Source organism: Podarcis bocagei, assembly GCF_964188305.1.
Source record: "Podarcis bocagei genome assembly, chromosome: Z".
Classification (NCBI taxonomy): domain Eukaryota; kingdom Metazoa; phylum Chordata; class Lepidosauria; order Squamata; family Lacertidae; genus Podarcis; species Podarcis bocagei.
The window spans coordinates 22,062,598-22,079,688 of NC_138140.1; the positions used below are offsets into that span (position 1 = coordinate 22,062,598).

The 17,091-nt window shown below is 44.0% G+C and overlaps 1 protein-coding gene across 9 annotated transcripts in view; it reads right to left on the minus strand.

Moving 5' to 3' along the window:
- Window positions 1-17,091, minus strand: part of LOC308578395 (rho GTPase-activating protein 20-like) — an 88,313-nt gene that overhangs the window by 5,228 nt on the left and 65,994 nt on the right. For all 9 annotated transcript variants that reach the window (XM_081178682.1, XM_081178687.1, XM_081178686.1 and 6 more), the window contains 9 exons: window positions 16,119-16,203; window positions 15,879-15,956; window positions 14,267-14,333; window positions 8,027-8,215; window positions 7,091-7,266; window positions 5,497-5,658; window positions 4,108-4,217; window positions 2,740-2,929; window positions 616-733 (listed from right to left, as the gene is read on the minus strand). In XM_081178682.1, coding sequence (XP_081034808.1) covers window positions 616-733; window positions 2,740-2,929; window positions 4,108-4,217; window positions 5,497-5,658; window positions 7,091-7,266; window positions 8,027-8,215; window positions 14,267-14,333; window positions 15,879-15,956; window positions 16,119-16,203 — 1,175 coding nt within the window. The remainder of the gene's footprint in view (window positions 1-615; window positions 734-2,739; window positions 2,930-4,107; window positions 4,218-5,496; window positions 5,659-7,090; window positions 7,267-8,026; window positions 8,216-14,266; window positions 14,334-15,878; window positions 15,957-16,118; window positions 16,204-17,091) is intronic.

Genomic DNA, 17,091 nt, shown 5'->3' on the forward strand with positions numbered 1-17,091 from the left:
CTGTTCTTACAGCGGCCAGCAGATGGGAAACCCACAAGCAGAAGAGCCCTCTCCCCACACCTTGTGGTTTCCAGCAACTGGTATTCAGAAGCATTTACTGCCTCCGGCTGTGGCAGCAGAGCATAGCCATCATGGCAGGTTGCCATCGATAACCTTGTCCTCCATGAATCCCCCTTCCTTAGGTCCACTGAAATAAATGGGACAAGTTAGGTTTTTTTTGGAGGTGGGGATTAATGGGAAAATCAGCTCTGCCACAGCTTGGTGCCCTTCTCCTTCTCTCTCTTTTATCCACCAATCTAGATGGCTTTTAAAAAGGATTTGACAAAGTCGTGGAGGAGAGAGCCATCAATGGCTACTAGCCACAATGGCTATATTCTGCCTCTACAGTGCCTCAGGTCCTGCTTGCTGGTTTCCCACAGGCACCTGGCTGGCCACTGTGAGAACAGGTTGCTGGAGTGACTGGAGGAATCCTGTGGGCATAGCCAGTCAGGTGATTCTTTCTACTTTGAAATCCCCGGCCCCTTTCTATTCCATTCTGGGATGTAATCCATCATTAGCATCCTGAGAAGGCGGGGATATTAAATGAAAAGATATGTATCTCAGCCATGGTCTTACCTAGGAAGGCACCCGCACTCTTGGACTTCTCTTTCTCTGACTGTTGGAACAGTGTAGCAATGTCTCCTCCAAAAATTTCAGCTGAATTTTCAATCAGGAACTGCACCAGCCTGGCCACCTGTATGAAAGGGAGCAGTTGCCAAGGTAATATCTATTACTCTATGATTCTATTAAGTGGAGGACACCAGCTCTGGATGCTGTTCATGTGGCTAATTCCAACAACATGGTACTTGTCTGTTAGTTATTATGTATAATTATTCCAGTCTCTATTCTACTGTGCGATTAAGAGCTGAAGCACACAATCAGCAAACAAACCCATTTTGTCTCTGTGCAGGGGAAATTTGCATTAGATGTGAACAGAGGAGCAGCAGGGCTGGCCCGAGACATTTTGGTGTCTAAGGGCTTGTCCACATTTTCGCTTGTCCTGTGCATGGAAAACACAGCCCCAAGTGGTTTTTCGTTTGTCCTGCCACTTCCCCTTGGAAAACCCACTGCTTACTGCCAAATCAGAACAATAATCAATCTGCAGAAATGCTTTTTGATGTTTGTTCTGATTCAGCGGTAAGGAGCAGGTTGTTTTCCTGGGGGAAAGTGGCAGGACAAGTGGAAGTGTGGATGAGCCATGAGACAAAGGACAAGACTGCTTTGCTTGGTGGAACTGGCACTGTTACAGGTGCCACGTAATACCCACTCGGCATTGGTAAGAACTCAAATCTTTTAGTGTGGGAGCACCCGCACTTTGGAACTCCCTGCCTATTTTTCTTATTGATAATTTTTCTTATTGATAATTTTATTGATTTATCTTTTCTTTGTAACCCGTTCTGAGGTTTTCATTTTTTTTAAATAATCAAGTGCTGTATAAATTATATGAATAAGATATACGAATAAGACCAGCAGTGAATCTTATACATTAACACTGGGACCGGGACATTGTTCCCGAGGGCATGAGGCTTGCTTAGGGCATGCAGCAGGACAAGATCTGTGCTATATCCAGCTCTGTCCTTTTACACTCACCCAAACCGACTTAGTTTTATTTATTTCATAAAATTTATATACTGCTTGATCGTCAAAAACCTCAAAGCGGTTTACTGAAAGAATAAACAGTAAGATTATTAGTAAATCAATTAAAAGATTCAGAAAATCCAGGCCAGCAATCAACTAAAAACACATCAGCATTCTAAATATTTGGGTAAAGGTAAAGGTAACCCTGACCGTTAGGTCCAGTCTCAGGTGACTCTGGGGTTGTGTGCTCATCTTGCTCTATAGGCCGAGGGAGCCGGCGTCTGTCCGCAGACAGCTTCCGGGTCATGGGGCCAGCATGACTAAGCCGCTTCTGGCGAACCAGAACAGCACACAGAAACGCCGTTTACCTTCCTGCTGGAACCTTACCTTCCGATTGGCAAGCCCTAGGCTCTGTGGTTTAGACCACAGAGCCACCTGCACCCCAAATATCTGACTAGGCTTGCCTAAATGAAAATGTTTTTAGCAGGCACCAAAAAGTGTGCAGTGAGAGCGCCTGACTGATGTCAATAGGCAGGGAGTTCTGAAGTGCAGGTGCTACCACATTAAAAGATTGAGTTCTTACAAATGTGGAACAAGTATTATGTAGCACCTGTAACAGAGCCGGTTCCACAGATTGAAGTGGGCAAAGTGGGCATGTATGGGGTGATCTCACAGGTAAACTGATCCTAAGCACCTTTATATACAGTAACACCTTGAACCTGGCCCTGCAGCAAATCGACAATCAGTGTGCATCTCTGAGCAGAGATGTTATATGCTGACAAGATATCACTCCTGTCAGCAATTGTGCTACAGCATTCTGCAAAGGGAAGTCCCACATAGAGTGCATTGCAGTAATCCAGTTTTGAAGTAACCAGTGCATGAGCTACTGTGGTCAGTACTGTCATACCATATCACAAATATCCTCTGGACATGATGACCAAAGCAATTTGGGCCAGGGTTAGCATCATGCAACTGCTAGCTCTGTGTTCCAGCTCTGAGAAAAGGGACTACAAACTTAACAAGGATTTGGGAAGTCTAATCAGAGTTCAGAGTGTCTGAGCCAAAGGGAAAAGCCAACGAAAGGGATGTGGGTAAAAACCCAGAAGCAGAGAAGGCTGTTACCTTCTTTGTGGATTTGCTTTCCTCCTCAGGACCTGTTGGACTGGGAAGCCACAGCATGTTGGGGGCGATGCAGAGGGCCAAGTTGTAGGCGTTCATTTGATTCTCTGTTGAATTTTGCGCAATGTGATGTAAAACTCCAAATAGGTGTCTGAGCAAAATGAGGTTTGCTTCTGGGAGCTGATTCACTAAGCTGCAAAAAAAGGAAGAGAAACGAGAATGAAGAACATCAGCTCAGACCACAGGCAAAAAGGGCGAATCGGCTCCCTGGAGGAGGGTCCACATCTGATGGGATTTTCGTGGCATGGTAACTACTACTCTGCACAGCCAAAACATACCCTAAATGTACTTGTGCCTCAAATTTGCACATCAACTGAGAAAGGAAAAGCAAGCATTCAACATTTGCAGGAAATTTTGCTACTTTAATTTCGAATGCAACATTAGAATTCTTAACAAGGATTATTATTTTTTAATCCTTTGGACATGCTGCTTGGGTTTGATTTTGGCAACGGCATGTTGGACTAAAGTTTTATCATTTCCCCCGAGAAAGTGTAAGTATCCAGTCCAGGGCAGCTGGCAGCACAACTGAGAAGCAGGGTTCCTGCAAATGATACCTTATCTCAGCTGAATCCATAGCAGGACTTGAGCCTTGAATGCTTCTGCATTTCTAATTCTACCCCAAATTATGAGCCTGTTATTATGCTCATGTATAAAGCCCATGGAAAGCCATCAACTGCTGAATGAAGAGCAGCTGGCATAAATCGGAAGAGTGGCTTCCAACCTGTGTTCCAGGAAATATTGGAAGCTTGCTTGTTGATAGATCACATTTCCAAATCTGCCTTTCCTCGACTGCACTCAAGAGTGGTAGGCAAGGCTCTTCCCTTGCAATTCTATCCTCACAACCACTCTGTGAGTTTAGGAACACAGGAAGGCGCCATGTGGCTCAGTATTGCCTACACTGGCTGGCAGTGGCCCTCCAGGGATTCAGGCAGAGGTTTTTCCCATCGTTTCCTGCTCTCCCTCCCCGATCCTCTTAAGTGGAGAAAGTATGGATTGAATCTTGGATCTTCTGCTGGCAAAGCTTGTGGTCTCTTGCTGAGCCCTTCCCTTAAAGTCAGGCTAAGAGAAATTAGCCAGGGTTCACATATGTCCCCCCCCCCACTACATGGATCAAGTAATTTTCCATCCCCTTGCCATTTTGAGGGGGCATGCTTGAAATTCTCCTTAAAATAAGAGCATCTTACTAGAATGTAGCGTATGGCACTATTTTTTCTAAAGGATCCCACATGGCAGTTGGAATGGGAGACTGAGTAGTAGTAGATATTCATTACCCAGGGTTATCAAAGCAGACAGACTGCCCCAGTAGCAAACCTTTTGAGTGCTTCAATCTTATGTGCTCGGCTTTCCTTATCCATGGCTTCCATCCACAGCCCGTGCATGTCTGAGGATAGAACACTGTCAGGTATATTGCGTAGGAAATCCTATATTAAATACAGACATGCAGAGTGATTTGGTTAGTCATGCAGAGAGCAATTGAGTCGATTTTGAGATTTATTCTACAATGAAGCACAAAAGCCCTGATTTTGTGAGTGTGTGTCAAAAACCACACAGTTTAAGGTAAGGGTGGGAAAAGTCTATTTATCCCTCACCGTATGGCCCAAATCTGATAGGCTAGGGCTTCCCAAAGTTGGGTCTCCAGATGTTAACCACAACTCCCATCATTATTAGCTAGGACAGGCATGGCCAAACTTGGTCCTCCTGATGTTTTGAGACTACAGTTCCCATCATCCCTGACCGCTGGTCCTCTTAGCTAGGGATGATGGGAGTTGTAGTCCCAAAACAGCTGGAGGGCCAAGTTTGGCCATGCCAGAGCTAGGAGGACCAGTGGTCTGGGATGATGGGAATTGTAGTCCAAAACAGCTGGAGACTCAAGTTTGGGAAACCCTGTGATAGGCAGATGTGGACACCCACCAGTCAACCACCTAGCATCACAATGACACCAGGTGACCGCTGGAATGTTTTGCAATGGGCTTCAAAGCCCTGACAAGTATTTGCTCATTCAATCCCCGCAGGTGCTGCCAACCAGCTGACCGGCAGTGTCTGGAATCCCCTTTCGGCATGAGCACAAAATGGACCCTATGCACTTCAGTCTGATGGCATTGTGCACAGTGCTGTGCAGATAGAAGCATATTGCTCAATGCTGCTCTACCACACTTGGTTTCATTTTCCAGGGCTTCTCAGAATCCACCTGTAAGAAGCCCAGAACACCACAATACTAGAAACCTCACTGTTTGCAAGAAAACCTATTGGGCAAAATTAACATCATCAGTATCTCCATGAAGCACAGTTTGCACTATCATGGGAGCAAGGAGGGTCAATTTTTTTACTAATCGCCATGAAGAATGACATGTTGAATGCCTCTAATCTTTCTGCACAGATTGCCAGTCCTTAACCCTTCACACTTCTCTACTGTTATCTAAATTAGTTGACATGCCTGGATGTTAGTATGGGATGACTCAAAACTGCTGTTGCCCATAGGCTGAGAGGGTTATATGACACCACTTGCCATCAATTCTGAATTAAAGGCCCTCCCTTTAGTTGAAATTCCTGAATTGCAGGGGGTTGGACTTGATGGCCATTGGGGTCCTTTCCAACTCTTGATTCTATGATTCCCCCACTTAAGCCACTGCAGCAGATCCTTGTTAGTCAGCACAGCAAAACTTAAGGTCTTTAAAGTACTACCAATATGGTCCAACTTACTGTAATAACTCCAGCTGCAACAAAGACAGATTCACCATCCACTTGAACATCATCTCCAGAGTTGAGTTTTTCTTTCAGTTCCTTGCAAGTCTTGGCATTAGCTGAGCGCCTGAAGATGCCCCTTGTGGTGGGGCCCTCATGGTACAGGAGTTGCAGGATATCCTGGGGTTGTGTGGAAGTGAACAATGTCAGTTATATGATCACTAAGGGCGATTATTATAATTTGCATTTTGGACAATCAGGTTAAGCTCTCATTCATGACAGAGGGAATATTCGTGTTGTTGCTGTTAATTACCCATCCTTCACCAGCAGGTCCCAGGCAGGTTGCAATTTAAAATTCAGTACAGTGGAACCTCGGTTTTCGAATGTAATCCATTCTGGAAGACCTTTCAGCCTCTGAAATGTTTGAAAACCGAGGTGCAAAACGCGGTCTGCAATTTCAGCGGAGAAAACTGAAAAAACTTCAGCAGAAGCCATTCGACTTCCAAGGTGTGTTCGAAAACAGAAGCCATTACTTCCTGGTTTTCGGTGTTCAAAAACCAAAACGTTCAGCTTCCGAGATTCTCAGAAAACTGACGTTCCACTGTACAGTGGTACCTCGATTTTTTAACATAATCAGTTGCGGAAGACCGTTTGAATTCTGAAATGTTCAAAAACTGAAAACTCAGTAGCCGACAACTAGGCCTCAGGATCTTGCACTCAGCGGAAGCTGCATGGCATGTTCGACTTCCAAGGCGTGTTTGGAAACCGAAGCATTTACTTCCGGGTTTACAGCATTTGAAAACTGAACTGTTTGTCAACAGAGATGTTCGAAAACTGAGGTACCATCTGTATTATAAACAGTTATAGAGTCATAGATATGAAAGGGGTCCTAAGGGTCCTCTAGTCCAACTCCCTTTGTATTTGATTTTCTTCAGTAATGTTTATCCTGGGTTATTTTATTTGATGTTTTAATGTGTTGTAAACTGCTTTGAGATTTTTTTCTTATAAATATAAAGCAGTATAGAAATGAAATTGTTGTTGTTGTTGTTGTTGTTGTTGTTGTTGTTGTTGTTGTTGTTGTTACTAACAACCATAATAAACCACTCTGGGAATTGTCACTATGTGAGGGGAACAGGGGTCTCTTAATAACCACTGTTCTGTGGTATTAGACCAGGATCTGGTTCAAATCCCCACATGGCTATGAAACCCACTCACAGTGTGACCTTGAGCCAGTTGCTGCCTCTGTCAGCCTAACCATCCTCACAGTTGATGTGGGGATTAAATGAGGAAGGGGAGAGCCATGTATGCCACCTTGAGCTCTTTGCAGAAAAAGGTGGGGCATAAATGCAAACAACAACAACAAACTCTAAGCGCCAACCACCACCACCTCTAAGCGCCCTTAACAAACTACAGGTACGAGGATGCTTTGGGGGAAAGCCATGACTGTTTGAAATGGTATGATACTGCTTTAAATGTATAGTGCAGACAGGGCCCAAGCCACCTTCACAGCCTTCTTCCCATGCATCTAAATATGCACTGACACAGTGAACAAAAGAGTAAAGAAGCTATTCTGCAGAGGCACCCAAACAACATCCTTGGGTCCCCATCTTACCATAATTGGCTTGGGGAGGTTTCCATCAGGACACAATGATTCCAGGGACAGGCCAAAAAGCTTCCTCGAGGTGGTCGGAGACTGTGATACTGGGCTGCCAGTTGGGGTGCTGGTGCTTCGGCGGAGTGCCCAATCGATCAAAGATTTCTTCCTCTTGGTGTGCTTCTGTACCTTTTCTGAAAGCACAAATGCACCTCAGGTTTCAGGGTGTTCCCTTTCTAAGGCAAGGTTGATGAGGTACAAACTGGGTACCAGGCAGGCAATTCGGAGCAATTAAGAAGTGAGACTGCTGATATTCCATGAACTTCCAAATGTCCTCTCTTTCCCCTGCTGTCCATCCTGGCTGAGAAAGCCTTTTCTCCTTGCCCATAATATCTGAGAGGTATTGCTTTCTAATAAAGCAGAATGATGGGCAGCTATTAGAAATGAGGCAGGGAGGTCTCTAAGATCCTTATGCAGAGAGATGGAACTGTTTTGTGAACTACTGGAATGCATTATATAGAAATGAGGGACTAGAAAGATATTCGCTTGCAGGAGGGGTGTTCAGTCCTCCCACCCCCAAAACAGCAGCAACTCATTTCGCTGATTGAATCTTCTAGTTCCTGAAGCAGTTATTAGCCTCCACTAGGGAAGGAGGACAAACTGCCAACTTCTGCCTTCCCCCTTTATCCTTTTCCTGCTCCTCAACTATCTCCATTAACAATATTTGGTGATTTGATAAACCAATATGGTGTTTAATAACATTTGACAATTTTATTGCCTTAATAAAATAAACAAACATTTGCCCAGAGTTCAAACAGTTGCATCTGAATTTACTGGATTCCTAATTAGTGAGAAAATTCATGTTGGTACTAAATTTGTAGCCACAATTAAAACAGTAGGTCACAAGCTGAGATCCCTGAAGGTCTTGCCAGCAATTTGGGACTATATTCTTACCTCTCTGCAGCTGCTCTGGAGCCTGGTGTCTGAGTTTCAGGATGAACTGGCATTGCCTATCCCTGGGGAGCTGGTCCAGGATGGAATTTCCATAATAATCAGTGAACAGCATTCTGTTGTCCATATCTTGTGGCTGATGCATGGAGTCTTCGAGGCAGCTGAGAATAATGCTGAAGGGTTGCTCATGGCCTGTTGCAACGACAAGAGGTGTTAGCTTCTGAAAACAGTCAAGGCGCTAGCCCTGACCATGCTTAAACCAGCTGGACTTACGAAATTAAATGCATTGAAAGAACTTGCCTGTCACGACGAGGGATGGAAAGACCTTTCTACAGTGGTACCTCGGGTTACATACGCTTCAGGTTACAGACTCTGCTAACCCAGAAATAGTACCTTGGGTTAAGAACTTTGCTTCAGGATGAGAATAGAAATCGTGCTTCAGTGGTGCGGCGGCAGCAGGAGGCCCCATAAGCTAAAGTGGTGCTTCAGGTTAAGAACAGTTTCAGGTTAAGAACGGACCTCCAGAACGAATTAAGTCCTTAACCCAAGGTACCACTGTATTTCAGAACTCTGTTTCTCATTTTTATAATCTTAAACTTAATTCTCTGAATATCTGCAGCAATTTGCAATTAAAAAAAAGTCCTTACAAAAATTATTTAGCATTTTATTGCAGATTTCCCCTAATACATGCATTTTTGTATGCAGTTTTAGGTACACATTTCTTGCAAGCAACTTCTAGCATGTTGTATGATATTTTCACCATATATTCCATTTTTATGCATGCTCTCTCCTAATACAGTGGTTCCGGTTTGTGAACATTTTTTAGAAGCTGAACGTCTGATGCAGCTTACGTGGCTTCTGACTGAGTGCAGGAAGCTCCTGCAGCCAATTGGAAGCCGTGCCTTGGTTTTTGAACAGTTCCGGGAGCCAAACGGACTCCCAGAATGGATTAAGTTCAACAACCAAGGTACCAATGTATATGCATTTTTGTAAACACAGTTTGGTTGGAAAACCGCACCTCAAAATTTGGACATGTACAGATTTCTAAGGAAGGTCCCATGCTTTCGTTCCCATATTGTTTAGGAAAGTGAGAATTTGACAATTTCCCTTCAAATGAGAACAAAGGGCTTATTATGTGTTATAAGAATTTAAAGTCTTAGATATATAATAAATGTTCATAAATGTACCAAGCAAAGACATACATAAATATATAAACCACATGTCTGCAGCAGCACAGAAATACAGCCCTGAAATCATTTTGACTCCCAAACTGACCAAATGTTTCTCTGCAAGGAGGGTGAGGGTGAAGGAACCTTCCCATTGTCTTGGGAATTAAGTGATTACCATCTCAAAAAAATGGCCAGACTACCACAGATAAGGCGTTATCAGATAACCTGGCAGACAGGAGATAAACAAAGCACTCAAAATTCTGTTGTAGACCGCCTTTTCTATGAAGTAGGTATGATGTAACTGGGGGGTGGTCTTGGTCTACACCCCTTCTGTGATGTATGCATGATGTTTCTGGTTGTGGTCTTGAGCTCCAGGGCAGGGAATTTCAAAATGTCTATATAAGCGGAGGCACACCTTTGTTCTGGGTCCTCCTCCACTCTCCTGTATGTGAAGGGAGCACCCTGTTGCAACAGCATTAATAAAGATCAGGCTTACTAGCTGCTTTGCTTCTCAATATTCTCTGGTCGGCCTCTGTTATTTTCTCCTACCAATGGAGAACCTACAAAGGACTCTATAAGGGCTCTTGTGTACCCCATAAGGGAACAAGACCAGATTTTGTTTACAACATATGCACACTTTTCTTTTATCCCCCTCTTTCCAGGTACAGGTCTGTGCTTAAAAGCTCCATGTCCAAACATTGGTGGCTTTTTGCCCTGGAGTTTCCCCCCATCCCTCACTCTTTAGTGCTCATTCAGAGGAATCAGGTTTTCTGCAGATTGCCATTTGCTCCAATTCATATTTAAAGAGCAGATTTTCACTGGGAACACTCCAGGGCAAAAAGAAGGGCACTCAGACACAGAGCCTAGAAAGAGTAGATGAAAGATAAGTGTGGATAAGCCCTGAATCTAATTTATCCTCCAGTCCCTAGTCAAGACTCAGATCCACAGTGGGTCACTGACTGGCCTGGGGTGTCAGTTGGAGAAGAATCCTGTGCCCACCAACCACATCTAGCTAAAGGAAGAAACTGTGGAAATATCCTTCACACCAGACACGGGATCATCCCTTACCTGTAAAGGAAGTAATACAGCATGGCAGGTCTATTCCTCACACGAGACTTTGATCTAATTTTCATTGGTGAAATTTTGTGGGGTGGGGGGATCCCTGTGGGCTACACAGTAGGATATAAACAAACAAACCTTAAGCCCATCACAGATGTGACATGGTTAGCCATCCAAAGGAAAGGGAATCTGAAGGAGGAGGAGGGTGGAAGGGGGCTCTGACCCCAAATCTGCTGAGCCTGCTTTAAAAGGCTTTGACATCTCACACAGCCCAAGAGAAGCAACAGTGAAAGGGTTTTGGCTCCTCTGAAAGAAGTTAACTGAAAAGTCTCAAGGAAAAGGCTGCTCTTGTCAACATTCCCAAACAGCCTTCATCAAAAGTTCTGCTCTCATTTTAGTCCCATTTTGACCAGAAAGCCCAACCCTAAATACGATACTGTCATTATGTCACATTTAATAATAGAAATTGTTATGAAACACTATGGGAAAAAGTTGAAAAGACATGCCCTATACTCTCAGCCAAAGTAAATACTCTGTGTAATGTTATTTGTACATCTAAACTTGCATCATTTTCTGATATGTGCCAATGGCAAAAAAATCCAAAACACTTTTTGCCTTCATAGGGCATTTATTATTATTATTATTATTATTATTATTATTATTATTATTATTATTATTATTGAATAATTTAAAGGAAAATATTGTGTTGATCTTAATTTCCTGCTGCCTATTTCTGAAATCACTCCCTGTTACCAGTCATTTAGCCTCAGTTCAAACCCAAGCATTTATTTAGGCTCCTTAAAGGCAGCGCAAAGCTGTTTAGGAGCTAAATGGATTCATTTATTCTTTTACCAAGAAAAACAGCAACATCTGAATAGACAGCGCACTATGTATAGAATGTTCCATTGTATCTATTTCAGAAATCCATTGAACTAGGATACAATGTTTAACACAATGAAGCAGAAGCTGCCAGCCATGTGTGAAGTAGCCGTGACAAATTCTATGCTAGGGATCATTAGGAAACAAATTGAAAATAAAACTGCCTGCATCACAACGCTGTTATACCAACTGATAGCGTGAGCACATTTGGATTACAGTGTCTTTAGTTCTGGTTGCCTCCCCTCAAAAGGGTATCGCAGAGTTGGAAAAGGTTCAGAATAGGGCAACCAAAATGATCGAAGGGATGTAGCAACTATCCTATGAAAAAGGTTGCAGCATTCGGGACTTTTTAATTTAGAGAAAAGGCAAGTAAGAAGCGACATGATAGAAGTTTATAAAATGATGCATGGAATGGAGAAAATGGATAGAGAAAAGCCCTCCTTCTCTCATAACATTAGAACTTGTGGATGTCCATTGAAGCAGAAAGTTGGAAGATAAAGTTGACGGATAAAGAGGACATTTTCACGCAGTGCAGAGTTAAACTATGGAACTCACTCCCACTGGAGGCAGTGATGGCCAACAACTTAGATGGTTTTAAAAGAAGATCAGCCAAATTCATAGGAGGAGATGGCTATCAATGACTATCGGTCATCATGGCTATGCTCTCTCTGTGTGGTTGGAAGCAGCAAATGCTTTTGAGTACCACATACTGGAAACCGAAAGAGGGGAGGGAGCTGTTGTGCTTGGGTCCTGCCAATGTGAGATTAGGATGCTGGACAAGATGGGCCATTGGTCTGATCCAGCAGGCTCTTATGTCCTTACAAACTCCATCTGAATTAACTACCAGCCTATCGTACTTGAAATAATATCCTGAAATATCAGCTGGAATTCTTTAACAGGAGAAATAAACAAGCTGAAGATTCCACGCTCATAATGGGAAGATGGATGTTTGCTTATTTAAACAGGAGTAGTTGATTAAGGGAAACAACATTTTCCCTCCCACAGCATCTCTGAAGGCATTGTTTTCCTTGCAAGTTTGAATTTCATAGCTCTTGTCTAAGTTGGTGTGGGAAGCATGGTGTTAAAGATTTGGGTTGGGTGGGCTAAACCCTAGAAATTAATAAATGGTAGGATTTTGATTATTTGGGATGTGAAGGGAGAAATACAAGCTGCAAAGGAATTCCTGAGCTAGCCAATGCAAAACAACCTGGCCAAGCTAGGGCTATTAAAAAACAATACAACGCTGTTGAGGGCCATTGGCAGTACAAGAAAGCTGACCTTCCCCTTGCTCTGACGTGTGAACAGAGTCTGGGATTTGGAAGGTTGTCAGCGTAACTGGGTGTGAGGTGACAGGAAAAGAGGGTTGTTTAGCAAGGTTTGCTGGGAAGAAGAAGGGGAGAGAAGAAAGACTGGGATCCATCTTGGGCAGGTTGGCTGAAGGCTGGCTGGGAGAGATGCCTTGTACTTCAGGGCTGCACTGCTGTGGGAGACAAGATCTGCTTCAGATGACCATGCCATAAGTTCTGGACTCCCTCCATACAGACTGAAGGTGTAAATAGGTGAATAAACCATTTTCCTCAAAGCTATTACAGTCTCTGCCATGTCTCAATTTTCCAAAGGACCACAGACCCTGGAACCCCTGGAGTCTTGTAGTAAGTGGGGGGTGGCACCTAACCTTTATAACCATATGATGTTTGGGTTGCTTTAGGCAGAAGGTTTGAATCTGATTCTTCTTTCACTCAGGGCTTGTCCATACTTCTGTTTGTCCTGGATTCCCTTCTACTTGTCCCATGGTTTCTGGGCATGGGTCCAAGAGGTTCTTCATTCACCCTGCCATTTCCCTGGAAAACCTGATGTTTACCACTGAATCCGAACTCATGTCAATCTGCAGAAAACCCTGATGGACTTTTACTCCGACTCAGTGGTAAACAGCAGGTTTTCCCAGGGAAAGCAGCAGGGCAAACGCACAGAAAGCCTGGGACAAATGGAAGTGTGGGAGAGCCTTCATTCAGAAAGGGTCTGGTTCTCCCTGATGTGGCAAACCGGTATTTGGCTGTAGTCCTTTAGACTGCAAGTGGGAGATCACATGGTGTAATGATGATACAGAACAATTCCTGCCACTTCCCAGAGGAAGAGTTGGTGGTGGTGGTGATTCCTTACTGGGGGCAGGACAGAGGCAGTAGTGTATGGAGGTAACAGGAGAGTAAGTCCCGAACCAGTGGTTCAAGTTACAATAAAGGACATTCCAAACAGTTACACTACAGGACATTCTGACTTTTCTGCCAGTAAGAGCTGTTTGGAAGTGGAACAGACTCTCCTTTGAAAGTGGTGGGCTCTCCTTCCTTGACCGTTTCGAAGAAGAGGTTGGATGGCCATCTGTCATGTATGATTTTGCACGTTCTTAGACAGGAAGGCAAACATGGCACAGGTGTTGCAGTTCACTGTTTGTGTCTCTTAGTCATAAATATGCTGTGAGATGGAATTCAGGCTTCCCCCTCAAACTCCTCCACTAAATGCCCTCACAAACACCCCTGTTTATACAAGTCCTGGCCATAAGAGCTTCACCTGCTGTATTTTGGTTTGGGTCCAACCCTCTGGAGCTGCAGAAAACAAGCTTGCTCCATCTTCCATGTGACAGCTCTTCAGATATTTGAAAAGGGGTATCATATCACCTCTCCATCTTCTCTTCTCTAGGCTGAACATACCCAGCTCCCTCAACTGTTCCTCATAAGGCTTAGATTCCAGAACCTCGATCATCTTGGTTGCCCTTCTCTGCACATGTTCCAGCTTATAAACATCCTTCTTAAATTGTGGTGCCCAGAATTAGACACGGTATTCCAAGTGTGGTCTGACCAAGGCAAAACAGAACGGGACTATTACTTCCCTTGATCTAGACACTCAACTTCTGCTGATGTAACCTAGAATTGAATTAGGGTTGTTGTGTTTTGTTTTTTTGCTGCTGCATTACACTGCCTCACAGAGTGCAATGTCCTGGATGATAAAAGGAACAACAATTTCACTCCACAGAAATAAAAGGGTAAGATGCCACTCACATCAGAAGGACTTACAAATATTCATTTTGACATTAATTAATACTGAATTATCTATGTTCAGTCAAGAAAGCAAGAGCTCTTACCGATAAGTGGGTAAGCATTATTGTCCCTTCCTGGTATTACCCAAAGGAGATAGTCTCTTGGCCGGCCCTGTGGATTGAAAAACAGAAAGAAATGAGGTGGCAGAATGAAGGACTGGAGAAGCTGGGAAAAGGGGATGCAAAACAACAGAAGGGGATACCAGGCAATGAAGCCCAGGCAGGTGGTGAAGGGAGGATCAGGAAATGCAGGGCTGCAAACCTGATGGAATACAACAGAGTGACCAGCATGTCTGACATTCAGAGGAAGCGGAACAGTACAGCTGAGGAAAGGGGAAGGCAGTCAGACAGAAAGAAGTCAAAGCTGAAACTTTACAGGAGCCTCCCCCAATCTGGTGCCCTCCAGATGTTTTGGACTACAACTCCCATCAGCCCCAACCAGCACAGCCATGCATCTGGACAGCAGCGGCTTACATAAGAACATAAGAAGAGCCTGCTGGAGCAGGCAAATGGCCCATCTAGTACCATCTTCTTCTCACAGTGGCCAACCAGATGCATCAGTGGGAGGCCTGCAGGAGGAACCCAAGAGCAAGAGGACTCTCCCCTCCTGTAGTTTCAAGCAACTGGTACTCAGAAGCGTTACGGCCTCTGAGAGTGGAGGCAGAGCACAGCCATCATGGCTAGCAGGCAGCGGTAGCCTCCTCCTCCTTCTCCACAAATTTGTCTAATGCTCTTTTAAAGCAATCTAGGTTGGAAATGGATGCAATATCCACACAAAAGACTTGAAAAGCATGCGAGTCAGGCCAATGAACATGTCTTGAGTCATTATATACATGGCACATTTTAGCACACCACAGTCTAATTATAAACTAGTATATTTTGCCTAGGTGGCAAGAGATGAGGCCAGTGGCTTTCAAACTCTTCTTTTCTCAAGGAACCCCTGTACATTATAGAGGGATTCTGGGACATGCTCCAGAGCAAAAGGTTTGACCACGAGTTACAGCCACTTGCTCTGTATGAACTGAGAATTCACCCTTGTGCCTCCCAGACTGCCTTCCTTAGCAGTGGCAAAGTTTAGGTGTGATTTGGAAAGCAGGGGGAGAGAGTTTTAGGGAATCTTAACTGACATTACCAATTTTCTCATGGAGGAATGCTTGCAAAGCCACAGAAATCAATGGCTTTGTCTACAACTTGCAACACTCATGTTGCAACACTCTTATACTAAGGGGTGAAACCCAAGCATTCATGTGAATATGTTGGTCATAAAAGAACCAATCTGTATTTTACAACCCTACAGTTGACATAATTATGTATTTATTAAAATCATGCATATTCACTTTTAGTGCTTATTTTCCACTCCTTCTCAGAACCCAGTATACCCCCCAAAAATAAAATGCATACACAGTGAGTCTAGATAAATAATATCCTGTTCATTAATACCTCCTTAATTTTTTTTAAAATGTAGAATGCAAAAGCATGTGGCCCAGATCCCTTCTCCAGTCTATTTGCTTCTTGGGCATGAGTGGATCCCTTGCCTCAGTTACACTTAGGAAAGCTCAAGTGACTTCATCTTCCCACCCCCCCGCCTCACACCTAGTAAAAATAATAATGCGGTACTGCTGAGCCATTTCTAAAAGGAAATAAATTTTGCACTTACAGGAAGTCCCAGCTTCTCAGTGGTCCTCTTGATGACATGCTCTGCTGTTTCTACATTGGAGACGATTATTGCAGTGCTCTTGACACAAAGAATAAAAAACACATTTAGGTTCTGCTCAGGTAACATAGAGCCTTAAAACCACTGTAGATTGAAAATCAAGACTAAGCACTGCCACATACGGCGGTACTGAAGAACAGGACCAACCTAATAGGCCAGGCTATTTTCCCCACTGTTACTCACAGAGGAGCTGTGGTCACCGTCCATCAACAAAATCTGCATGGGTATGCTTTTGGGATACTCAGCCTGCTTTACTTCATTGATGTGCCTGCAATTCATAAATTTACCATTAAGAAAATAAACCACAAGGTGTATAGTTACTGGGGCATGCAGAGAAAGGCACTAAAAACACTGCTACAGACCATTTTGGGGAGACTAACGTTTTTGGGGTGGGGTTGATTTCACTCAAGGATCTCCATGCCATTTAAGTCCTGTGCACACTCAGTAGCTCCCTTCAGAGGTTCTAACACAGGGGTGGAGAACCTCAAGCCCCGAGGACCCCGCTCAGCCCACGACACCTCTCCTCAGGTTGTACCCCTCAGAGCACTCCTGGCTGGAATGTGGTCCTGGGGCCGTGATAATGCTTTACACATGTGTGGGTATGTGGGTATGTTCAAGACCTCTGATTTCTGTTTGCCAGGAATGTAACCTACTGCACAAAGGTAAAGCCCCACCCACTTTCATCTCTGGCCACGCCCAGCCCTGGCATGCAGCTACCCACACAGCAGGAGTGTAGCTTTCAGGCTGAAAATGGTTCCTGATTCCTGTTTTAATGGATGCATGTTAGTCTAGGGTGCTGCCTGTCACTGCAATGCCACCCTTCCCATGTGTTTCCTATGTGGCATAGCTAAAAAGATGTCCTCCTAATATTGTGGAACTACAACTCCCATCTTCCCCGGGGGCTGATGAGCCTGCTTTGCAGGCTGCAGGACGTTGGCTATCCTTGTGAATGAACACCTGAATAGTGGCTAAATGGGATCAAAGTAGAACACTGATAAAGTATAAGACAGTACTCTCTGAGGCACACTATAGACCCAACACATTCCCTCCTCCCTCTTCCAGTTGGCCTATCTATCTATCTATCTATCTATCTATCTATCTATCTATCTATAACTTGTGTACCCAATTCTTCAGTCAAAATGGTTCCCACAGCAGC